General features: G+C 45.5%; 1 protein-coding gene across 1 annotated transcript in view; it reads right to left on the minus strand.

Moving 5' to 3' along the window:
- Positions 1–614: 614 nt before the first annotated feature.
- The window catches only part of LOC308458131 (uncharacterized protein), a 59,497-nt gene continuing 33,569 nt past the window's right edge, over positions 615–26,542 (minus strand). Inside the window, exon 2 of the mRNA XM_080972867.1 lies at positions 615–636. Coding sequence (XP_080828993.1) covers positions 632–636 — 5 coding nt within the window. The 3' untranslated portion in view covers positions 615–631. The remainder of the gene's footprint in view (positions 637–26,542) is intronic.

The raw sequence follows: 26,542 nt of genomic DNA on the forward strand, positions 1-26,542 counted from the left end.
AAATCGATTAAATAACAATAAATCTGAGCATTCTATCCTGTAGTCCATATACACTTTCAGTGGAGAATTCTATTTGTCACTCTCACTATATGCCAACAAGGACACTAAACAAGATCACTTACTTGAAATTTCAACCAGGCCAAATTTCAAAGAGCGACAGTTCTTATAACTGATTAAAAACTGATTTAAATAAAGCGTTTTTCAAAAATCATATATATTTATATATTATTTTTATTTCATTTTCTTGGTAAGAAACATCCAAAGCTTGTGATGCAAGAGGGCAAAAATATCTATTAAAATAAAAGGGCAGGCTTTAGCACATCCATAATTTAATTGGAAAACATTGTTTGACATTATCTGGCATTCCCATCCCTTTTCCTTTCATAATTCAGTCGCCTCAATTCCCTCCATTTTTCTTTTTAGCTTTTTAGCTTCTGCCTTATGGAGTCGATGGCTTCTCCATAACCCCCTTCAGCTAAAGAAGTCCAGCCGACTAATTGCTTTCAGCTGACTGTCTTGGTTGATGGTGGAGAAGCTAAAACCCAATTTATCCAGTAATTGCTACGTTCATGAAAACCAGCATCAAAGCCTTGATAGCGTTTCACTGTTGTCTCCTGGGAAGGCTCATGTCTCATTCTTATGCTGATATGGCTTAGAAGAGTCAGAGGACTACATTATAGTTGCTCTTGCAATTACAAGGTTTCTTATTCCATTGTGCACATTCCTCTGAACTAAGATTAGCTTAACTGAGCTCCCTTTGAAAAGTTGCCTACCCATCAAACGCATCAGGCCTAATGCATTCGGTAGCCACGCAAAATCAATGAACAGCACCATTTTCTGCTTCCTGCGATGATCAATAGGATTCACATAATGGGTGGAAAATTTTTAATCATGACAGCCCAGCATCTAGTGGGCATAAATCTTCCTTGCATTATAACCTCTCCCCATTTCCCACTAGTGAGAAGGTGCAGGTATTGAATAATATTTATCTAGCAGATACATTATGAAAAGCAATACAATTAGAACTTCACACTTCAGCGATGATAGGTTTAATCCCAGAGGCCTGTTTCCTAGACAAAGCTGTGGCTTCTGCATTTCCAATTTAAAAACTTTGCCGAAGAAATGTGGGTGTGGCAAAGGAGTGATCTATGGCGAAGAAACTTCGATGGGTGTGAAATAGAACTAGCTTGAGAAAACTCTTTAAATGGAAACTTCAGTAAGGCAGTAGGGGAGGAAGTTTAGAAAATTACGTTTCAGATATTTTACTTCCCACATAAATAATCAGGCAAAGGGAGTAGGATCTACTATAATTTTGAAAGGTTAATGCAGAAAGGACCATATTCCTCAATTCTAAATGTGTTACTTAAAGTAATTACAGCTGAAACCTCCATTCTGCAATCACTTCAGAATTTGCCTCTAAAAATGGATTTTTGTGCATTATGGGGAAATCGTATCATCCTAGCATAACAGCCACTGAAGGGACACTGAAGGGACACGAAGTCCGATTTGTTTACCTGTTCCAGAGGTCAATTGAGGTGAACCACCCAGATAAGATCAGAAGCTCTACACCCATCACTATCTGTATAATTTGTATCATAGCTATTGAATGGTATAGAAGAATACATAGATGACGCCAGGTAGGGAACCTGCGACCCTCTGGAAGTTATTGGACTACAACTCCCATCATCCTTGACCATTGGGTATGCTGGATGGGGCTGATGGAAATTGAGTCCAAGAGCAATTGGATAACCACAGGTTCCCCATCCATGCATTTTAGAATAGGCAAGAAAATGTTATTGAAGTCATGCTATACTCAGTGTTTTGGTACATTGTAGGTAAGTTGATGACTCAGTCTTTGAATCATGAATCAAGTAATCCATTCTCAGAGCGGATTTGCATGTGCTAAGTCAACTGTATTTTGCATTCTATTTAGAGTTGAGACCAAAGGGCATACTTTTCTTTTTTTGCTAGCAAAACTACCCCAATTGCTCCATAATTCGAATTATGCACCCTCTGTATATAGAATTGACTTCACGATGCATGCCTGTGTTTTGTTCATGGTGGTGATGATGATGGGGCAAATGGAGAAGTAAAAAAACATCTGCCAGAGGAAAATTAATTTCTGTTCATATAAAATGTGGAAATTATCAGATAAGGAAACGTGAAAATGGAAAAATCTAAACACAGCTTTGCTATGCAGTCAGATTCACATCCAATGAAGTTAAGTGAACTTCCTTCCTCTTAAATTCTCACATGGCACCCCAATTAGAAGCAGCATCTGTGGGTCCACCTTGAGTCATCCCAAGCATAGCAAACCTTCATTTGTAACATTTTAAAAAAAATATTTTGTATCTGGTGAATCGTAATGGCTTAGCACTTCAGTTTCACATTTGCCTATTGCTTGCTTAATTGGCTAAGGGGGAAAGTGTCAACCAGTCCCAATGTGAAAAAAGTAAAATAAAAAGGTCGCTTAAGTAAAGAATAGTATTAAATTACAATATCTGTTAGGTTCCAGACTCTTTCATGAAAATTATTTAACAATTGTAGGAAACTGTAAAATCTTTATCAGTACTTGTAATAAAAATTGGAGAGAAAGAAACAGAGGAAATGACTGATGTTGCTTTAGCTCAGCATATATTTGACTAAATTTCCCAGGACATTTTTAATCTTCTAGTTTATTTGTATGTGTAATGTTATCATGGTGCTATAGAAGTTTAGGGGGACCCATCCCAAACACTAGAAATTAATAAATGGTTGGATTTTGATGATTCGGGATGTGAAGGGAGACATACAAGCTGCAGAGGAATTTCTGGGCTAGCCTGTGCAAAATGACCTGGCCAAGTTAGGGCTATTAAGAAACAACACAGTGACATTGAGGGACATTAGCAATGCAAGAGAATTGTCCTCCCCTCTTGCCCTGAGGTGTGAACAGAGACAGGGGTTTGGAAGGTTGCCAGGGTAACTGGGTGTGAGGTGACAGGAAAAGGGAGTTTTTAGCAGGGTGTTCTGGGAAGAAGACGGAAGTAGAATGACTGGGATCCATCTTGGGAAGGCTGGCTGCAGTCTGGCTGGGACAGATGCCTTAGACTCCAGGGCTGCACTGCTGTGAGGTACAAGAGGAAGGCACGCTTGGCAAACCCTCACCGTGATCAACTCCCGCCTGGAAACCTATGTCCCCACTGTGGAAGGATGTGTGGATCCAGAACTGGCCTCCACAGTCACTTACGGACTCACTATGAAAACTGTGTTCATGGAAGACAACTTTGCTCGGCTACGAGTGATCGCCAAAGACAAAGAAGAAGAGGTCAGCAGCGTTGTTATTGACCAGAACGCACAAGGCTTTCTCCTGAATCCACAAGGCTTTCGCCTGGACTGCACATGCAGCAAAATGTGGTGGCAGAATCCTGAGGTAGCTCAGTGGATTGTACCAATTCAGGCTGCTGGTGGGATGTGCCATTTCCTAATGCTCTGGTGAGCATCCACCCTCTGTCCACCTGTGCTAGTTTTCTCCTTGCTAATATGATCCATTCTTCTACCTCAGAACTTTACCATCACATTCATAACATCCAAGTTAACCTTTGTGTGGCTAGAACGGAAGAGGTGAAAATACATAGAAGGACATAGTAAACAAATGTGGTAGAAATGTGGCCAGTTCCACTTCAGACTGCAGAGGATATGCGTGCCATAATTTTTTGAATGGTCTCCTACATTAAAAAAAAAAAAGCCTATGTGCACATTAGCTAACACATTGACAAGACACTAAACATTTATCTCTGATTTGCCTGATCCAGCTAGGTTTCCCCTCCTTTAATAATTCATTTTATATTTGTGTGCTCAGACCTTTAAACCTACCCCCTAAATAAATTCAGACAAGACTCAAATTTTGGTTTGATTTTTGGCAGAATTTAGGCCACAACTTTATTGATTACAGCAAGTGAGTGGTTGCATAGGCTCTGGTTTGACTACCTCCCTGCCATGCAGGTAGCGCTGACCCAGGGCACCAGAATAGGTCAGCCTAGGGTGAACACCCGGATAGACAGAAAGCTGGGAACAGGCTATGTCCACCACCCAAATGCCCCCATGGACTCAGACACGGGCACAATCCCCTCACAAGGTTGACCAAACCATCGAGTCCCTGTATTCCTTTAACGCAATACCCTTCACATAGGGATGGCGAGAGCATTCCCCCATCCTTATCACCTGAACCAGAGCCTATCCGCAACCTTACAAGTTGTGAGGCTTTGTTACGCAGCAGGCGAAACCCAAAAGCCACCAGCCAATCAGCCAGGTGTGGGAAATTCCTGCCATGCCCCTGTCCCAACGACAGACAACACACAATGCAAGATCAAGTGCACAGCCCTAAAAAGTAGGGAGAGGTGGGTGGGTGTTCCGATGCACGTGCCAAAAGAGGAAGCTCTGGGTCATGTGCATTGGTATGTATATATATATATATATATATATATATATATATATAGGTCCCTTGATCCATTTAGGCTGTGTCCCATTGGCCTGATCAAACCCTGCATCAAGCGACCTACCAATCAGGTGTTGTGGCTATCCAATCGTACCCACCTACAACACAGGGTTCAGTTGCCAGGTCTCGCCGCAACACATGCCCTCTTTAAGGGAGGACCCGATTTGTCATTATTACACCTGGAGGAAGAGTACCCTACCCTCCAAGGGAAGTAGCTGTTTGGAAACGCACATAGATGTCAATTCCAGATATTTCCTGCTCTTGTTCGTATTGCAGCAAGTACCAGCGTAGCAGAGCGAAGCCCCTTCTGTAGTTTAAAAGCAGGTGCAGCAGCCCTTGTACAGAGGTGATCAAAAACAGCTTGTTTCTCCGGTGACCTCAGCTCACCACTAATGCCTAGAGCCCAGGGAACAATCCCCTGCCCCAGCTAGGTCAGATAACAGAGAGGAAACTGTCTTGTTTTAGACTTGGATCAACTGTAAGCAAAACTGATAGTTCTGCACCAAGAACGAGACATTGCCTGTGCTCTAAGGAAAACAACTTGGAACAGGAAGCATAAGATTTTGGGAAGCACAAGCAAAATATATCCGTGGGGAAAAAAGTGCTTTGCCTGCAGTGGGTTCCCAGTTCAATCCCTGATATTTCCTGTTGGGAATGGGAATGTTTCCTGTCTGGAGAACCACTGTTGAAAGCTTGACAAGGCTTAGCCAGATGGACCATTGATGTGACTCCGTATAAGGCAGCTCGTATGTAATTAGAAGCAATGCTGAAATTTCTCTTTGTTATGTCTCAACTGTGGAACCAGAGGAGCCTATCGACATCACCATCTCTTACTATACAAGTCACAGTTTCACTGAGAGTGTGGAGGAAAAGCTCACTCTTGCTGTGGGATGCAAAAACTACTGCATGCGGTATCAGCTTTCATATGGCTACCTCAATATGGGGTCCCCTTGCCTGGAAGGCTAGGAAGCGGCTACTTATCATATCAAGCACTGGCCCTAATGGAATGAAAACACAGGTGGCAGGTTTCTAAAATGTGAACCCATTCCAAGGTTATCAGTGCCTTCTTGCTCCTGATTACCTCCAGACTATGGAAATGTGCATTTGTTCATCTGCCATGCAGTTGTGTGAATGACGCTGATCGCAGGGTAAGATCTGGCACCGAACTCAGGTCTCCACCTGCGATTTGCAGAGCATAAATTTGCTTTGTAGGCATTACCTCTGCATGTGTGTTTGTGGTGGTGTCAGGCTTGGGGAATATGATCCCTCCTACGGTAGCAGCCAAGAAGTAGAGAAGCAATAAAAGTTCTGACCACATAATTTATTAATATTCACAGAGAGAGATGAAGGAATGCAGTCTTTCCTAGAAAATGGCGTTGCTCTCAGTGCTGGATGTACATATAAGCTAAACAAGTTATTGATTAAGGCCTCACTCTCTTGGGGGCCTTAAAGGAAAAAAACACTGGATGTACATTTCCAAAACATAAGATAAAAAAACAAATAAAATAAAACCTACATACGGCAACAGTGTTTTGTGTTGTGTAGGCTCCTATGATGGAATTAATGGGCCCCACCTGCTAGCCTGCTCCCTCAAATATCACTGGCTTACTCATTTCTATATATAGGGTGCCCATAAATTACCATATAGCATATATTCAACACAAAAAACAGGGACAATTTGTTGTTGACAAAGGCCAGCTGGACATATAAAGGGCCCCATTACCTTCAGTAGCTTAGGGCCTCATCAAACCTAAATCTGGCCCTGGTTGCTCCAAGTAAAGTCCCACCCCCCTATGTCTCTCCTATTCTACATCACCCCTGTGTCGGCTAATCTGAGCTTTCTGTCTCTGAGCTTTCTGTTCTACTACCCTCAATGCTCGCCTAGTCCTGGGAGAAAGCGGGTCAGGAATGCTTTCCAAAGACACTGAGTCTGCCAGCAGTCTCTCCCTTGGTGCTTCTTCTTCTTCCTGCTGTTCCTCTCCTAATATTTCCCAGCTTCTCCCCTCTGCCGCCTCTGAACTATGACCTTCTGCCAACCACTGTTCTAAATCTATCCTGTCCTCCTTTTCTCAGGAAGGTTCAGGAGAAGCAGAGGCGGGCCCCACCATTTCTCCTCAGTCCAGCCCCTGACAGGTGGGGGGCGGGGAAGAGATGAACATATGGAGAGGGAGGCGGACTGCACCTCTTGCCTCACCCCTGATATAATATGCTTTGCTAGCCCTGCCTCAATGTATTAACATAGGTTGTAGATCTCAGCAAATGAGCAAAGCCTTTGGCCCAAAATGGTTAGTGTCCCCGCCCCCTGCTTTGGTCAGAGGCGGTTTTAAGGCAGTGTATCCAGTTTCCCTGCACTGGGCGGCAAGTGGAGAGGGTTCTCAGTAAGTACTTGCCTGGTTATAGGAGGAAGGTGGGAGGGCTTTAGTACTCTGCCGTATCCCTCACACCTCCTTCCCAAAACACTTTGTGGTGCAAAGGTGGGAGGTGGAGAACCAAATTTTGGCCTAGCTCAGGGCACCCATAGTACCAAAGTCTAGTCCCTTCTTTTGTGGTGGTGGGCATTCATCACATTTGAACAATGTGCCATGATGCCAACATCAACACCGATTTCTAACTTTGTGGAGGGGGGGAGAGAAGGGTGAAAAGTGATTTATTTTGTTATTTTCAACTGACCCCCAGTACTTCCCTCTTCCTTTTTATTCTGAGGGCAATCATTTGAGGAAGATTAGGCTGAGAGAGGGAGCAAGAGAAAACTGGCTTCCTGTCACAAACTTCCTGACTGAGTGGGAATTTCAACATGGGTTTCCTTAGTCATTACCTGACACTCTAACCAGTATGCAATGCTGGACATTCTGACTGACTGTTTTCATTTTAAATTAACAAGTTATTACCCTTGTCTCTGCCTTATATACCGAGTTAGGTCATTGGTTCATCTAGCCCAGGGTCATTTGCACTGACTGAGGGCAGTAGTAGCTTTCAATTTTTTCTTGAAGGTGTCTTTCTTACCACTGCTACTTGATATCATTTTTAACTGGACAAACCTGAGACTTTGTGCACTCAGACTTTTGTTCTAGTACTGAATGAGCTATGGGAACCTCCCCTAAAATAAGCTCTGACAAGACTCAAATCCTCAAACTCCCAGGGCCATATTCTGCCACAGGGCTTTTTTTTCAGCCAGAACTCATCAGAACTTGGCACCTCTCAGGTGGGCGCCATTGCCATTATACAAGAGCAAGGGAGGTGCTTGTGGTGAGTTCTGGCACCTCTTTTTTCTAGAAAAACAGCACTGGGTGTGCTTGTATGTTTATATGTGTGCATATATATATATACAGTGGTACCTCGGGTTAAGTACTTAATTCATTCCGGAGGTCTGTTCTTAACCTGAAACTGTTCCTAACCTGAAGCACCACTTTAGCTAATGGGGCCTCCCGCTGCTGCCACGCCGCCAGAGCACAATTTCTGTTCTCATCCTGAAGCAAAGTTCTTAACCTGAAGCACAATTTCTGGGTTAGCGGAGTCTGTAACCTGAAGTGTATGTAACCTGAAGCGTATGTAACCCGAGGTACCACTGCATATATGTTTGTTGTCATGGACACATAGACATCAATGGTTAATTTGCCAAATATTGCCCAAAAACCCTGAACAACAAAACAACTGATAATTATTAGTATTATTATTTTATTTTATTTATTAAAAAAAAAAACATGTCAAGGGCACAAGAAGTGTTAAACAGAGCTTGGGGATCCGTATTCATTAGTGGTATCTTATGTTTTCACAGCTCAAGCTGAACATCTATAAATAGCCTTTGAGGAACATTTTAACATAATGGGATTCATGTTTAATGTAGGGAATGGCTTTTTCTCCCTCAGGACTTCAATTAAAATATTTTGGAGGGGGAGGTAAAAATTAAAGATGCATCTCAGGAAGATCCTGTGAAATGTGCCATATTCAAACAAACTCTGAGCTCCCATGACAGAAAGCATTTCTCATGCATTTAAACTCTCTGAGAAGAAGGCACCACAGATAATTGTTACCATGTATGGTGATAGAATTACAGAATATGGAAGCCCTGATAGTGGTAATTTGTAAAGAACAGTGTCATTTCTAAAAGAGACTGGCATCCCCCCCCCCACTCCCCCTACCTTGAAAATAAATTAGCAGCTGACTAAGACATGCTGGTGACATGTTTTCATTATTAACTAACGTCGTGCCATTAACAGACTTGGTGTGTGTAAGAACAGCTTCCTTGTGTTGAGCAGTTTGATCAAAATGACTCCAACCTTGCCTATCACGACAGGAGCAGACTGGAAATCATAGCGTTTCATGAGTAAGAATACGATGCTATGCTCAGTCAAGGAGGCTGTACAACAGATGTACTAATGCAAGTTAGCCACACCACCGCACCAGTACAAAAAAACGGGGAGTTGCATGGTGAAAATGCAGGTGTGCTGTGGAACTCTGTAATAATAATGTAATAATAATTTATTATTTGTACCCTACTCATCTGGCTGGGTTTCACCAGCCACTCTGGGCGGCTCACAACAGAATATTATTATTAATAATGATGATGAAAAGGCGATAAAAAGTCAACCATGAAAAACTTCCCTAAACAGGGCTGCCTTCAGATGTCTTCTAAAAGTCAGAGAGTTGTTTATTTCTTAGACATCTGATGGGAGGGTGTTCCACAGGGTGGGCGCCACTACCGAGAAGGCCCTCTGCCTAGTTCTCTGTAACCTGACTTTTCGCATTGAGGGAACCGCCAGAAGGCCCTCAGAGCTGGACCTCAGCGTCTAGGCCGAATGATCTGGGTGGAGACACTCCATCAGGTATACTGGGCCAAGGCCGTTTAGGGCTTTAAAGGCTTTGAATTGTGCTCAGAAACATACTGGGAGTCAATGTTGACCTTTTAGGGCAGGTGTTATATGGTCTCGGTGGCCACTCCCAGCTACCAGTCTAGCTGCCGCATTCTGGATTAGATGTAGTTTTCGGGTCACCTTCAAAGGTAGGCCCATGTAGTTACCCCATTCAGGACCAGGGAGTCAATTGGACTAATTGTCTAAGATAGTATAAAGCATCTTCATCTGTTCATGTTATGAACACGAACCAGAATGCCCTCCCCCAACTCCATCTTCTGTTCTACTTATTGCCCTGAGACTCTCTATGTTTCCCAGACAATATTAATACTACAAAATCAATTTCTTAATATTCTCTGACGCATCCTTTGTTTGTCCCTCTCTGATCTGAGTAGATCAGTCAATGCAGAGAGAGGCCTTGTAACTGGCTTCTCCCTCTGTGATTTTGGGAAAGCTCAGCCAATCACTTTCTAGATCCATTTTAATCTGAAACGGACACCTGGGATCTCATAGTTGGTGACCCAACGTAAGAATTTATAGTGCTTTGTCATGATTTCTCCCAAAAGACAACATTTTAATATCCATGATACTATGAAACCGGTTTCTATCTTTGTTTTATTTTTATGAGCATTAGCTTTATTTCCTTGTTTGGAACTGACCTAAAATAAAATAAAATAAAATAAAATAAAATAGACTGCTGCAATGTAGCACTGCTTTTAACTTCTCGCAGAGAAAGATGTCACCAATAAAATGTGGAAATGACTTCAGACAGAGAGATATCATTATGGAGGCAGCATTTTATGATGCACTAAAAAGCTCCATAGAGCTTTCATTCATTAACTAAGCAGAGCTGGGAGGTCCTGGGGAAAAATCCCGTTCAAATATACAACTCTATGGACATATATATAAATTAAAAAGGTCAAGTCAACAGAGCATTCATTCACAGCAAGGGTGGCCACTGCCAGTCCAGCATCTAGTCCTTGCCCCACATTTAACAGTCCCCCCAGTTCTGCATGTAGACTTTTTTGTGCTCTTATTTTATTTTCTATGCATTTGTAGAATTGCCTCTCCTAAGCATTTTGAGAAAATGGCAAACGGATGCAAGCAGCACGAGCCATTATTGACTGTTGATTAAATAAACCAGTTTCCGAAAGGCCCCCAAACAACATAACTGTTTTAAAATTGTCTGTGTGCATATTTCTATAGCAGGCAATTACAACGAGAATGGATCCATTACTGTTTGCTGGGAAAATACAAACGTTCTCAATCATATACGCTTATCTCATTTGGAAATGGTGCTGGTTAAAACACAACAGGGGGAAAAAGAACAGTCTTATAGAGCTGCAAGTTAAAAATGACTTGAGAGGGACTGAAATGAAACCTGATTCATCCTTTGTCACATCTACAGCAGGCCTCTAAATCTGCATGCCCATGCTCATTCTTCAGTAAGTATGGTATGAGCATATCCTTCTTGCACATAAACTCAAAGCTGATCACTTGGAGCTAGGCCTGCAGAGAAGAGACAATGGGACTCCTCCACATGTAAGAGTTGTGTGGAATAGGGGATTCATTTATTTTTGAGGTGTCACTTGAATAATAATATACCTGCTGAAATGTCCTCCTCTCCTAGGATGGGAGAGAAATTCATTTCAGCTTGCATGTATAGACAAGTTTACAAAATTCATACTTTTTGAAACGTTCCATGAACTGAAGCACAGCTATCCTTTGAAATTTGCACTTGTCAGAATTTTGCAGTGCACTTCTTGGGAGATATAGTGACCACAAATTGCAAATGCTAGGGTAAAGTGTGCAGTAAAAGGCACACATTTGTGAAAATGTCATACAAAAAATGCATTAGACAATGGAAAATTGCTTTGCAAAATTGCGTATATTATGCAAAATTGCATACAAAGAGGTGCACATTAGGACAAATCCCAGTAAAATGCAGATCAGTTTTCATGAGGACTTGTTTAAATAACAAAGTAATGAGGAAGTTTGGAGAATTGATCTTAAGAGTGGTGAAAAAATGAGAAACCAAGAGAAAGCAAAACTGTAAAATTCACCCATCTCTGTCTTCTACGGAGCCCTTACAGATATGGGTATTCTGTTCTCTTTCCCATCTGACCATCCTAATGGAGGCAAATACCAATACAAACAGACTATGACTCAAAGGGTGTGTGTATGAATGGGGTAATGGAAAACATTATCTATACAGTGGTACCTAGGGTTACAAACACCTCAGGTTACCAACACTTCGGGTTACAGACTCTGCTAACCCAGAAGTAGTACCTCGGGTTAAGAACTTTGCCCCAGGATAAGAACAGAAATCGTGTGGTGGCAGCACGGTGGCAGCAGGAAGCCCCATTAGCTAAAGCAGTACGAATTAAGTTCATAATCCAGAGGTACCACTGTACATTTATATTTGCATACCCTTTACCTTCCAGCACCAAAACATAAATTGTTGATAAAATAATTGTTTTAAAATAAATTAGTAATCAATTAAAACTAAATTCAAATTGCATTTCTATGGAGCTCCAGAGCTAGCTGCCTGCCCTGTCGCCATCTTGACCGGAGGTCCATTTATATTGACACACACACACACACACACACACACACACACACAAAGACATACGTACACACCATATAACAACAAAATCCCTTTAAGCAGCTTACATTAAATATTCATTAGGAAATACCAATAAACTAAATAAATTCATCAAGCTATGTGCAATCAACAGGTTTGTGTTTTTTTTAAAAAAATAAAAATAAAAAATACACATAATAAAATTATATGTTTGGGTAGGCAAAAGAAAGTGTTTAGAAGGCATTGAAAATGAGGCAGTGAAGGCATCTGGTGAATATTAATAGGCAAGGAGTTACAGCAGGCATAGGCAAACTCAGCTCTCCATATGTTTTGAGACTACAATTCCCATCATTCCTGACCACTGGTCCTGTTAGCTAGGGATGATAGGAGTTGTAGTTCCAAAATATCTGGATTGCCGAGTTTGCCTATGCCTGAGTTACAGTGAATATGTGTGCTTGATACACACATGCACACAAACACCCAGATATATGCAAACTACAACCTTCTCCTCATGGCAGCTTGCCACAAAAATAAAAATATGCTTGAAAAATATGTACAAAACCCCCAGTTAATGTCAGGCTTCAGTCAATCCGATCCCCCTCCCTCACGGCAGACTGCCAGTAATGGAAAGACAAGAAGCTCTTACCAAGGTCTTTTATTCAATATTCACAGAGAGAGACGTAGCAATGCCATCTCTTAGATGATGGCGTTGCTCCAAGTAATCTCCTCTCCCTCTTCCCTTCTCAGTCGCCAACAGCCCCACCTCCCTTACGATGTCTGCTTAGGGACAATTGCCTCTGGGCTCTTTGCTCTCCTACTTTCATTGCTCGCTGTGTTCTGGGAGAAGGGGGGGTCTGGAATGCTCTCTAGTGATAACATGTCAGCCAGCTGTTCCTGCTCTGCTTCTCCCATTATTTCCCAGCTTTGCCCCTCTTCTTTCTCTGAGCCGTGACCCTCTGCAAACCACCACTGTAAATCTATACTGTCCTCCTTTTCTTGGGAAGGTTCAGGAGAAGGGGGGAGGCTGTCTCCATCATTCCTCCTCAGTCCAGTCCCTGACGGTGAATGTTCTATCTCCAAAACACAATGTGTGAAGTTGTTATCACTCACAAAGGAACAAGTGTGCCTATTCTTTCCTGGGCCATGATCCAGAAAACCACACGAGAAACTCCAACAAGGCTTTGACATCTCTTTTCACGGGAGCCCTCTGTGTGCCAAACCACTTTTGAAATGCCAGGGACTCAGCACGGAGGGGCTGCTTTCCAAGGTAGCGGTGGTGGCAAGGACTCAAAAGTTTTGCTGGGAATTCACCAGCCATCGCATACAGAGCGATCTTGAGGATCTTGGTTTCAAGACCTACTTCCCGTTGCAATGTGGGAAGCAGCTTTCAAGCACTTGCCGTTTTTTAAAACGAACCTCTTATTGCAAGCCGGCACCAATTTCAGTGTGTAAGCAAGCATGACACCGTAGGTAATTAGCAAGCTGAGCCAAAGAAGAACCACATTTAGCTCAGTAGCTTTTAAAACAGAGTTATTTTCATTTGTTTACCTAATGTCTCTTGCCACTGAAGGCTAATGAACTAGTAATGGATCTGTCAAAAATCTGCGAGGAGACAAAGACCTCTAAATGTTGCCATTTTAGTCTATGAGAGCTGCTATTACAGTTTCCAAACACCTGATATACATAAATATGACACGGCGAGGGAGTTAGTATTCAATGGGGGTAGAGAGGCAGTAGTGCCATTTATACACTGTGGGAGTGGAAGCAGAGAGCATGTCATGAAAACGCAAGTGACAGGAGCCTAAAAAAGACAGCATCACTCACCAGAGGTGCTCCCGGACTTCAAAGAGATGTTTACTCCAATTTTTGCTCACCTTTCCATCCTCCATCACCACCAGCATCACCACCAGCATCATTTTATTTGTATGCCGCCTTTCCATAGTTGAAACTATGCTCAAGGCGGCTTACAACATGACAAGCTTTACATAATTACAAACATAACAGAAGTCATAAACAATACATAGGTAAAGGTAAAGGGACCCCTGACCATTAGGTCCAGTCGTGGACGACTCTGGGGTTGCGGTGCTCAGCTTGCTTTATTGGCCGAAGGAGCCAGCGTGCAGGTTCCGGGTCATGTGGCCAGCATGACTAAGCCACTTCTGGCGAACCAGAGCAGTGCAACAAAATGCCGTTTACCTTCCTGCCGGAGTGGTACCTATTTATCTACTTGCACTTAGACATGCTTTCGAACTGCTAGGTTGGCAGGAGCAGGGACAGAGCAACGGGAGCTCACCCCGTTGTGGGGATTCGAACTGCCGACCTTCTGATCGGCAAGTCCTAGGCTCTGTGGTTTAACTCACAGCGCCACCCACGTCCAAACAATACATAAAACACATCAAAAAGTACACAACCAAATGGAAGCAATTTCCATGTAAATCGTAAGATCTAAAACTAAAGATACGACAATAATATCAATAACAGCAACAAGCTCTCTCAACCCCCCGTGAACAACACTCCAGCCCAAGAATCTGCTCAACAGCCTCAGCTTTTGTAGCTGGAGTCAGTCAACACTCCACTCTCCTAGGCCAGATGGGAAAGGGCCGGCAAGGCAGGGTGCAGGTCTTCCAGAGATCACAGCCAAGGTGGTCTCATTGAAAACAACACAGATAGAAATGAAAAACAATTTAAAAGAGGAGCCCTCTCTGCTGAGCCTTGCAGCAGCACTCCTTTAGAGCCTGTCAGGCCCCGCCCCCAAGTCAGGTGGAGAGAGGCCAGGGTGGGGCCCTTCATAGTCTCACAAAAATCCTTTGAGGTAGGTTGCTATAGATCAGGGTTTCCCCAACTTAGGTCTCCAGCTCTTTTTGGTCTACAACTCCCAATATTCCTAGCTAGCAGGACCTTGGGTTTTCTACTCTGCCTGACCACTCTTCCAATGTGTTCCTAGGGGAAGCTCCTCCACTGCTTTCTCTCTTTTCATTGGATTCTCTTGTGGCACTTTTCTTGGGCAGCTGCTATTCTCCCTTTACAAAGTGTCCTAGTTTAACTCTCCTGGGCATGCACAAGAGAGGGCAAGTTTTCACTGTGGTCCATGCCTCAGACATCATCCCTGGAAACCAGATGGGTCCACTCATTGGCCTTCCAGGCCCAGCACTGCCCCAGACAACAGCTGACTAATTGGGACTAATTTTGGCTCCATGCTGTCTGAAGGAGCAATATGGACCTACCACAAAATAGCAGTGAACCAGTATTTGGCTGGTTATCTGCCTTGGGGTGGTGTGTGTTTGTGTGTAACTGTATTATGTATATAGATTTGTTTTAACTATAACTCACTCCAGAACGGCATTTCCACTGAAGAGCAGCTAATAAATGTCATAAATAAGTGAATAAACTTATCTGCCACAAACATCAGCAGAAATAATAATAAAAAAATCATTCCAGTATGACGGATCATAGAAGCAAGCCAATAGTCCCATTCATGTAAGCAGAATTTGTCCACATGACATTCAATATGAGGTGGCAGCTTTTACCTCTCCCCTCCCTCTCAACAAACATGAAACAAACATGAAGCAACAGCCTTAACTGTTGTCTAAAACAAGATGATTATATGATTATAGTTCATTTCATTGTTATTTGTCTCCTTTGAAACATCGACAGGGCAAGGGATGAACAGATGCTGTTAAGCTTGAGTGCTGTTTGGGAAACGTGCGTCGAATCAGATGCACTGCATTTTGATGCCCCTCCCCGCCCCCATTCAAAAGTCTAGGATTTTCTAGAAACCCAGCCAATCCCAGGACACCTAAACCATTAACCCAACCTTTTCCCAATAGGATCAAATGTAAGTACCATATTGCCTTGAATAGAAGCCTCATTCCCCCCCCCCAAAAAAAAATGTCCATGAAAAGTTAAAGTGTGGCTTAAATTCGTGACCTTACAAAAATAGGCTTTTACGATATTGCTGCTGAAACAGACATACGGTAAAATGGAACAGGTGTGAATGCCTGCAGAATTTTAAGTGGGCGGCTTATATTTGGATATTGTCCCCCCCCCTTGAATTTTAAAGGTGCGGCTTGTATTCGGGCCAATACGGTATTTCTTTCCAGTGTGACAGCAAACTTCGTAAGTCGTGGAGACATATTGAGCCCGAGAAGTCCATTGCACTAGAAAATTATCTGTCTCCCAGTCTGCAAACTGCATCTGCTTTCCAGCTCCAGAGAGCTGCTGTTGTTTCAGCAAGTATATGACAAGGACAAAGATGGACAGAGACAATTAGCTGAGTTTCTCATGGGCTTTGTGTAATGTACAAGCCAATGATTTGAAACCGAGCCCCCAAAAGCTCCAAATATATAGCAGGCTAAGTGGACTGATTTGATTTCTTACCCACAGTAAGGCATTAAGCAGCTCAAATCAGTGTTGCCTGCAGCGTAATGTTTGCTATATGCAATGATTGCTTGAGTCAGGAGGATTTTTTTTAAAAAAAAGAAATGCAAGCTTGTTTTCAGAGCACCATGCCCCACAGACACATCAGGAAGATGCTTGGTGATATGGTACCCTCGCTTGTTGTATGCTTTTGTTATTTGATCTGTGCTTTTCATCTTGTTACTGATGAAAGATGTGATCACTTAGCAAGGTTGTTCTCCGGTCAAAGGTATGTAAACTTTTGCTACATTCTATAGTAGCATGGGGTCACGAAGAGTCGGACATGACTAAACAACTAAACAACAACAATAGTGAAGGTCCACTGAGGGAGGATATCAGATTCAGTTCACATTTAAAAGTGGATTTATTTAATGTGCACTCACTGAAACAATGTGCAAATCAAAACACAGATACCCTTCAAAATTTCCACTTACCCAAATTTTGCCAATGTAGTTCTTCAGCCAAGTAACCATCATTTGAAATTCTACTCAATATTGATCCAGAGTAGATTCAAATGTATAGTTAGCAGAGTAAAAATTTAACCACGTTGCAGGATTCCCCCCAAAATAGATCAGAAGCAATTGTATTTCATCCAGCAGAGTTTTACTGCTACTGAAGGCAAATGAGCCTAATGGCCACAAATCTAATACATTCAGGATTGGCACTTCATAAGAAATCCAGTTGCAGCAGACTTAACTTAAACTTACAATAACTTATAAGTTTAAACTAGGCTTCCTCAAACTCAGTCCCACAGATGTTTTGAGACTACAATTCCCATCATCCCTGACCACTGGTCCTGCTAGCTAGGGATCATGGGAGTTGTAGGCCAAAAACATCTGGAGGGCCGAGGTTGAGGAAGCCTGGAAACCTTAACACAAAGCATACTATGTCCAGAACACCACACCAGAAAGAAAAAAGATAGAAAGAGGAAGTGTGAAAGCCAGGCTCCTTCTGGCCCTACTTTTATAGTCAGCATGACCTTGACAGAAAGAGATAAGAGAACCAGTTTAAACCAACTGTACTCAGCTTCTCTGAAGGAATAATCCAAACATCATGAACTTTCCATTTGTTTCTTTCACACAGAGAAGTTTCCAGAATCCTCTTGAATGAATTAGAATAGGAAAGATCTGTACATATCAGATCAATACTTTCTGCACTAAGAAATGCAAACTGACAGTAACGTATGCAAAAGTCTATTTACTATGGTTGTTGGATAGTCATTTAGACATGTCCGACTCTTTGTGACCCCATGGACCAGAGCACGCCAGGCACTTCTGTCTTCCACTGCCTCCCACAGTTTGGTCAAACTCGTGCTGGTAGCTTCGTGAACACTATCCAGCCATCTCGTCCTCTGTCGTCCCCTTCTCCTTGTGCCCTCCATCTTTCCCAACATCAGGGTCTTTTCCAGGGGGTCTTCTCTTCTCAGGAGGTGGCCAAAGTATTGGAGCCTCAGCTTCAGGATCTGTCCTTCCAGTGAGCACTCAGGGCTGATTTCCTTAAGAATGGATAGGTTTGATCTTCTTGCAGTCCATGGGACTCTCAAGAGTCTCCTCCAGCACCATAATTCAAAAGCATCAATTCTTCAGCGATCAGCCTTCTTTATGGTCCAGATCTCACTTCCATACATCACTACTGGGAAAACCATGGCTTTTACTATATGGACCTTTGTTGGCAAGGTGATGTCTCTACTATTTAAGATGCTGTCTAGGTTTGTCATTGCTTTTCTCCCAAGAAGCAGGAGTCTTTTAATTTTGTGGCTGCTGTCACCATCTGTAGTGATCATGGACCCCAAGAAAGTAAAATCTCTCACTGCCTATGGTAAACTGTGCAAAAAAGAAAAAGAAAAAAGGATATAGTGGTGGAGACAATGCACAAATACATCTTAAGAGACTGTTTAAAGCTATCAAAGTTTCTGGTTGATGTCACCAACTAATGGACCTTAGGGCCATATGAGGTGCAACATTCATTGTGGAAATATAATAAGGGTGGATTTACAAACAGAGGAAAAAACCCGCTATAAATGTCAGCAATTGAATTGTTACAACAAATGGGGGGGGGAGCTATGTAAAATCGCAAAGATTCATTTATTTATTACTTTCCAGAGCCATCTGGTGTTGCATGTCTATAACACATTCAAAGTGCTGTTTTTTCACTAATGTAGCTGAGTCCATAGTGCATGTATTTTGTTACATCAATTGCATCTGAAAGGAGAATGAGTAGCAAGGGGTGCAAGGTCAAGTTTAACCCTTTCTCCATTGTTGTGAACCCAGTGAAAAATTCCTCGCCTTCCTGCCCAGGACTCGATTCCAACAGGCCTGCAATAATAAGCAGGGTGAAAGAGGAGAGCACAAAATATGGTTTGAAGCTCAACATCAAAAAAACAAAGATCATGGCCACTGGTCCCATCACCTCCTGGCAAATAGAAGGGGAAGAAATGGAGGCAGTGAGAGATTTTACTTTCTTGGGCTCCATGATCACTGCAGATGGTGACAGCAGCCACGAAATTAAAAGACACCTGCTTCTTGGGAGGAAAGCAATGGCAAACCTAGACAGCATCTTAAAAAGCAGAGACATCACCTTGCCAACAAAGGTCCATATAGTTAAAGCTATGGTTTTCCCAGTAGTGATGTATGGAAGTGAGAGCTGGACCATAAAGAAGGCGGATCACCGAAGAATTGATGCTTTTGAATTCTGGTGCTGGAGGAGACTCTTGAGAGTCCCATGGACTGCAAGAAGATCAAACCTATCCATTCTTAAGGAAATCAGCCCTGAGCGCTCACTGGAAGGACAGATCCTGAAGCTGAGGCTCCAATACTTTGGCCACATCCTGAGAAGAGAAGACTCCCTGGAAAAGACCCTGATGTTGGGAAAGATGGAGGACACAAGGAGAAGGGGACGACAGAGGACGAGATGGTTGGACTGTGTTCTTGAAGCTACTAGCATGAGTTTGACCAAACCTCGGGAGGCAGTGGAAGACAGGAGCGCTTAGCGTGCTCTGGTCCATGGGGTCACGAAGAGTCAGACACGACTAAACGACTAAACAACAACAACAACTGAGCATTCAGGGGTTCCAACCTGAATAAAATATTGGGGAGGGGGGCAGGAAAGTCCTGCCCCGCATAATAGATCACATGATAGGGTTCACACATTATTTGAATGGCAATGCCCATCAACTTTGGAGAGCTCCAGCTCCCTCAAATATTTTATTGGGGGGCCACCTAGGAGCTGGCGTATGAGCATGTGTTTTTCCAGGCCCAGCCTGTCTTCCTGCCCTCAAATTCTCCCTTCATCTCTTTGAATTTACATCCCTTTTTTCTCCCCACTCTGTTTCATTTTCTTCTCCGGCTTCACAGCATTCGATCGCATAGCTGGACTCCTGACCTTGACTACCATGCAAAAGTTGGTTAATTTCATGTCCGTTTTGCATTGCTCTTTAGAGGTTTTTTACCCGGGGAATAGAAAAGGGCTGGGTATAGCAACTGGTTGAGTCAGAACTCATTTCACGGAACATAGCTCTCAACACGAGGAAGGGACAACCTCTACAAATTTGGGCTGCCTCTTTTACAGAAAGTGCTCAAAAGCCATGCTGTAGATCATCAGACACATGGTGGATGAGACCTGAATCTATTTCACTGTCTGTGCACACAGTAAAACAGGCAGGAGTGAAGGTGCTCATGTGATTCTCGTGCTTCCTCCTCCCTCCTCCCTTTGTGACAAGGTGAATGTACCCACAAGCCACATACAGGAGCCTCTTCAGCATCCAACATCTTTCTTGTTTTTGTTGCCTGAACTCAAAGGGCCTGATCTAAAGAAAATCAGTTGTATTCAAAATGCCCCACTGATTTCAATAGGAACTGTGTGATCCATAGTTGCTCTGTATGTTATGCCTACCATGTGAATCTGCTCGTTTTTGCAAGGCTCTGGGTTGTATTAGTGCAGCACAAAGCAATATATTCCATCAGCGCAAGGATTTCTCCTTGTGCAATGGAAGGTTCTTCCCCTCTTGTCAGGGGCTGGACTGAGGAGGAATGGTGGGAACCGCTCCCCCCCCCCACCTTCTTGAGAAGAAGAGGATAGTATAGATTTAGAACAGTGGTTTGTAGAAGGTCATAGTTCAGAGGCTACAGAGGGGAGAAGCTGGGCAATATTGGAAGAGCAGCAGGAAGAAGAAGCTCTAGGGGAGAGGCAGCTGACAGACTCAGTGTCTCTTGAAAGCATTACTGACCCCTGCTTTCCCAGAACCAGGCATGCCATGAGAGTAGTAGAACGGAAAGCTCAGAGGCAGAAAGCACAGATCAGCCGGCACAGGGGTGACGTAGAATAGGAGGGACTGAGGGGGTGGACTTTACTTGGAGCAACGCAGTTGAGTCGTGGGTTGACATAGCAGCCGGCACAGCGATTTCTTCAAGTAGCTCTTTATTATGGTAAGCTGGAATAGAACTGACTGCGAACAGCTCAGCCGGCCTGTATTTATAGGCAGCCGGCTGTCAACATTGTAACCACAACAGCCCAGAGTTCCCGCCTAAAATAACTGGCGCGGACCTGAGTGAAAACTATCTACAGACCTGAGTGAAAACTATATACAGTATCCCCCTGTTGGCCCAGGGTGAAACTACACTACATAACACCCCTCCCCACCGAGATAAGGCGTTAGTTACAATCGTAATGGTTTCCTTATATACAGCACTACGCGTAATGGTTCAATTAGGCACAAAAGCATATCGGTTACATTTCCCATACTTAGACCAACAGTGATACCTGTCCAACAACATAGTCCTTTAAATGAGTTGGGCGCTTGGAAACTCTGCCAGACCGCCGGGGGCTGGTAGCCAAGTCCGGAGGGCCACACAGTTCTCGCTGAGGCTGTGGTGCGACCCTAGGTGGCGTTGGAACCAACTCCCCTGGATCCGCTGCTGTGAGTGGAGCCTCCGCAAGTGGAGTGGTCTGAGTCTGTTCTGAAACGGCTTGGTTCGGCTCCACGCTGGCAGTTTGCGAGGGAGGTGTAGGTGGGGCCTCGCCATCTGTACGTGTCTCTTCTGGAGCCGCCAGCGCAGTTGGGGGCACCTCGGTAGTGTCCAAGTCCCCAACCCTGCGCCTAAGCTGGTCTATGTGCCGCCGCCACAAGCGTCCGTCTTCGAGTGCCACCTGGTACGAGCGAGGTCCAGTGACTCCCACTACTGTGGCTGGCACCCAAGGGATGTCCCCCACATAGTTCCGGGCAAAGACCTGGTTTCCTGGGACAAATGACCGTGGTGCGTTGGCACAGCCTGGGGGTTCAGCCACGGCAAAGTCTGGGTGTAGCCGGTCGAGCGGTGACCTGAGGCGGCGGCCCATAAGCAGTTCAGCAGGACTCCTCCCTGTGGCCGCGTGAGGGGTGATGTGTTGCACGAACAAGTATTCGGCGACCCGCTCATGCCAGTCTCCCCGGTCCAGGCGCGCCAGTGCCTCTTTTGTCGAGCGCACCATTCTTTCCGCTTGCCCGTTGCTGGATGGATGAAAGGGTGCCGTTAGGGCATGGCGGATGCCCAGTCCCAAAAGATATCGCTCAAACGTGCCTGACGTGAACTGCGGTCCGTTGTCAGAGACAAGGACATCAGGACACCCATGCGTTGCAAACAGGCCTCGCAGCACCCGGATGACAGCTTCGGTAGTGGTGGAGGGCATCAGGGCGACCTCCAGCCATTTGGAATAGGCGTCCACCACTACCATAAAGGTCCGGCCGTGAAAGGGGCCAGCCAGATCGATGTGCACCCTCGACCAGGGTGTCTTTGGCGTCTCCCAGGTGTGTCCCTTAGCTGCCGGTGGTGCAGGCCTCGACTCCTGGCACGCTTGACAGGCGGACACCCAGGCAGTGATGGCATCGTCCATATTAGGCCACCAGACGTAACACCGAGCCAACGCCTTCATTTTGACAATTCCCGGGTGGCCAACGTGCAGAGCCTCCAGGACGCGCTGACGGAGTCCCTGGGGAATCACGACGCGGTCTCCCCACAGCAGACAGCCGCGATGAGCTGAGAGTTCATGTTGTCTGGTTGCGAAGGGCTGGAACTCCGATGCAAAGGGCCCTTGTGGCCACCCCCTCCACACCCAGTTGAGCACCCGGCTGATGGTGCGATCCTGGGCAGATGCGGAGGCCACAGTGGCAGCCGATACAGGCGCTGCCGGAAGATCCTCAATCAGAAGGAGCGATGAAGCTGGAGCCGGGTCTTCCACAAATGCTGGAAGAGGGCAACGGCTGAGGGCGTCGGCATGGCCCATCGATTTCCCCGGGCGATGGATGAGCCGGTAGTGGTAGGCAGTCAGGAAAACAGTCCATCGCAGCATGCGTGGTGAGAGGACCGGTGGAGTTGGACGATCACCGGCGAGGAGGCCCAGGAGTGGCTTGTGGTCAGTGATGAGGTCAAAAGTCCTGCCATAGAGGTATTCATGGAACCTCTTCACTCCAGCCACAAGTGCCAATGCCTCCTTGTCGAGCTGGCTGTAATTCCGTTCCGTCGGAGATAGTGTCCTGGAAAAGTAGGCGAGCGGTGCTTCTCTTCCATCTGGAAAACGGTGACTAAGGACAGCCCCGATGCCAAAAGGTGAGGCGTCGCAGGCAAGGACCAGCGGCCTGGATTCACTGTACTGTACCAGCACACTGTCTGAAGAAAGGAGAGCCTTGACCGCGTTGAAGGCCGCCGTCTCCCGATGACCCCAGGCCCAAGGCGTCTTAGTGCTAAGGAGTCGGTGAAGAGGCTCAGCCACTGTGGCTTTGTGGGGCAGGAACATGTTATAAAAGTTCAGCAGCCCCAGGAATGCCTGCAACTCCGTTTTGTTCTTTGGAGTGGGGGCCTGCTGGATAGCGCGGATCTTGGATGTGGTTGGATGAAGACCGGAGGCATTGATAAGATAGCCCAGGAACTCTACCTGTGGAACGGCGATCTGGCACTTCTCCCTCTTTACCTTGAGCCCGGCCTCCTGGAACCTGGTCAGCACGGCACGGAGGCGCTCGAACAGCTGCTGGTGTGAGTCTGCAGACACCAAGACGTCATCAAAATATGGTACCACGCCTGGAAGCCCTTGCAGGAGACGCTCCATAAGGCTTTGGAAGATGCCAGGAGCCACACTCACCCCGAACTGCAACCGGCGGCAACGGAATGCCCCCCGGTGGGTGACGATCGTCTGGGCTTCAGCAGTGGCATCATCGACTGGCAGTTGTTGATAGGCTTGGGCAAGGTCCAGCTTAGCGAAGACCTTACCCTCACCCAGGGAATGCAGCAGGTGTTGGACAACAGGAACCGGATAAGCGTGCTGCTGAAGTGCCTTGTTGATCGTGCACTTGTAGTCAGCGCAGATTCTCACCGACCCATCTGGCTTGACAGGCGTGACGATGGGGGTTTCCCACTTTGCGTGGTCAACCGGCTCCAAAACTCCTTGGGCGATCAGTTTGTCCAGTTGTTCGTCCACCTTAGCCTTGAGAGCAAAGGGAACCCGGCGTGGCTTTAGCTTGATGGGGGCGACTTGTGGATCAAGGCTAAAGGAGATGGGCGTACCTGTATATTGGCCCAAGGTGCCGTCAAAAACCTCGGCAAAGTCTTTGACCAGACCCTCAGTCTCTGCATTAGAGATGCAGTTGATGCCGGTGACTTCCAGGCCGAGGGCATCAAACCAGTCTAGCCCTAGGAGGCTTGGCCGCTGACCTTCGACCACCACCAACCGGAGCAGGCCCGAAAAATCCTTGAAGGCGATCCGGAACCGGCCAACGCCTACCACGGGAATGTCGTTTCCCTGGTAGTCTCTCAGGTGTACGCGGTGAGAGTCAAGTTGCCTTTTGGACACTCTGGGTACCAGTCTTTTGATGGTGCTCCATGACACGATGGACAGGGCAGACCCGGTGTCGATCTCCATGTCACATGGAGCTCCTTCAATGAGCACCGTGACGTTCAGCTTGCGTCGCGTAGGCGAGTCGGTTTGGCCAATCGTGGTTCCAGACGGGCAGCGGCAGTTGGTGAGAGCGAAACAACTTTCCTTGGCAGACTGGAGTGAAGACTTGGACTTGCGAGTCGATGAAGGGGGGGTGTCAGACGGAGCCGATCGGCAGACCTTAGCGATGTGGCCCCTTCTGGAACACTTCCTACAGATGGCGTCTCTGAATCGACACTTGGCACGGGAATGGTTGCCTCCGCAGCCAGCACATTCCGGTTGGCCCTTGGACTTCTGTTGGAACTTCCTGCGCTCCCGCTTTGTCTGGTGCACGTCATCGTCTTCACTGGAGGATGCCTCCTCACTGCTGGCCTCTTCATGATGCACCGGAACTGGCTCCCTAGCAAGACGCGGGCTGCTGGACTTGCGGATCTCCTGGGCGGAGCGTTCAGCAGCTTCTGAGGCCACAGCCTCCTCAATGGCTTTCTGTAGCGTGAGGTCTGGCTTGGCTAGGAGGCGCCGTTGCAGATGGATGTCCCGGACCCCGCAGACGATTCGATCCATCAGGGCATCGTCTAAGTCTCGGAACTCACAGTGCATTGCAGCCTGTCGCAGGGCGGTGGTGTAGTTGTTGATTGACTCCCCCTCTGCCTGGTTCCGGTGGTAGAACGCATGGCGGGCAGCAATCTTGGACGGCTTTGGTGCGTAGTGGTTGCGGAGCTTCTCTTGGATCGTGTCCCATGGTGTTGCCTGGACTGCTTCAGGCGCAACCAACGCTCGGGCCGTCTCAAACACCTCAGGCCCACAGAGGCTGAGGAATAGGCCCCGCTTCCGATCCTTTGATACTGCTGTCAGCTCGTTGGCTTGGAGGTAGCAGTCGAACCGAGCGAGGTAGGAGTCCCATGATTCAGAGGCTGGCGCAAACGGCAGTAGAGGCACAAGTGAAGCCATGATTCCGATGCCGGCGTGAAGGGCGATGGATGGAACACAGTGCTCTAGCCAGAACAGTCAGCTCTGAATTGGTTCTGCCCAGTGATTTCGCTCAGTGATTTCGCTCTGTGATTCAGCTCAGTGATTCAGCTCAGTTCAGAGGCTGGCCGCATCTGGCTGTGCTCTGATGTCCATCTATCCCATCCTCGTCGCCAGAGTTGAGTCGTGGGTTGACATAGCAGCCGGCACAGCGATTTCTTCAAGTAGCTCTTTATTATGGTAAGCTGGAATAGAACTGACTGCGAACAGCTCAGCCGGCCTTCTGGGTTTTCGGCGTTCGAAAACCGAAATGTTCGGATTCCGAGACGCTCAGAAACCGATGTACCACTGTACCAAACAAAAACAAAAAACAGTCTGTACATGCTGCTTATATCCTTATGTTGAACAGTCCTCTTTCAAAATATAAAGCAGATAGATTATATCTTCCCCCCACTTACAAACGTTGGAATGCACATTTTCATGATGGCTGATATGCCCTGTGTTTTTCCTCTTCTTCAGATATCTTTCAATTAATTAAGAAGGACTATTGCATAGTACTGCCATCAGTGTCTGAGTTCATTACATTTCCTTCCTCTGAGCCCTTTATACAACCACCTATCCAGGCAACCTTAGAGCTATTGTAGGGAACATCAGAAGACATTGCAATCATATTAGCAGACCTTTAATTATTCAGAGTTCTTTCTGATAAAATGGTGCTGCAGGACAATGGAAGCAAGAGCTAATTCCCGGCAGATTAGATTAGATCCCTCCCCCGCCCTTTTCTGTCTGTAATTATTTCTATCACATAAGTTATTTGCTATGCAAGCTTACCTTCAAAAGCATGTTTGTTAAAAAGAGAAAGGGGAAGAAATCCTTTGTAGGCCCTACAGATGATTAAACAGTTTTGACAGAGCATGATGAATAATAATGATGAAGACCTGTCAAATGGAATTTTAAACACTTTGGCCTGTGCCTCGGAAGAATATCTGCTCTCAAATTTATAACACATTTTTTTTCATAAGGAGAAATGGATATGGTGGGTGGGGAAAACTGAGGGGAATGTTTAAACCCATTTGTTCATCACCAACGTTTCACAAGCAGTTTCTTGTGGCACACCAACCAAAATATACATTATCCCATTGCAGTGCTCACTAGGACCACATCTGGTCATGCAAAACTCCACTTTGACCAGAGCTTGCATAAATAGCTGTGGAACAGCTATCGTGTGCTTTGGTGCACTTACAGTCTTCTCCTGAGGGTTTGCTGTTCCAGTGCGTTAAGTGGCTGATCTTATTGCATCAGTATCATGTCACAAAATCATGAAGCTACAGCACTGTTGACAATGAT

The sequence above is a fragment of the Podarcis pityusensis genome, assembly GCF_964106645.2.
Source record: "Podarcis pityusensis genome assembly, chromosome: 1".
In the NCBI taxonomy this organism is placed as follows: domain Eukaryota; kingdom Metazoa; phylum Chordata; class Lepidosauria; order Squamata; family Lacertidae; genus Podarcis; species Podarcis pityusensis.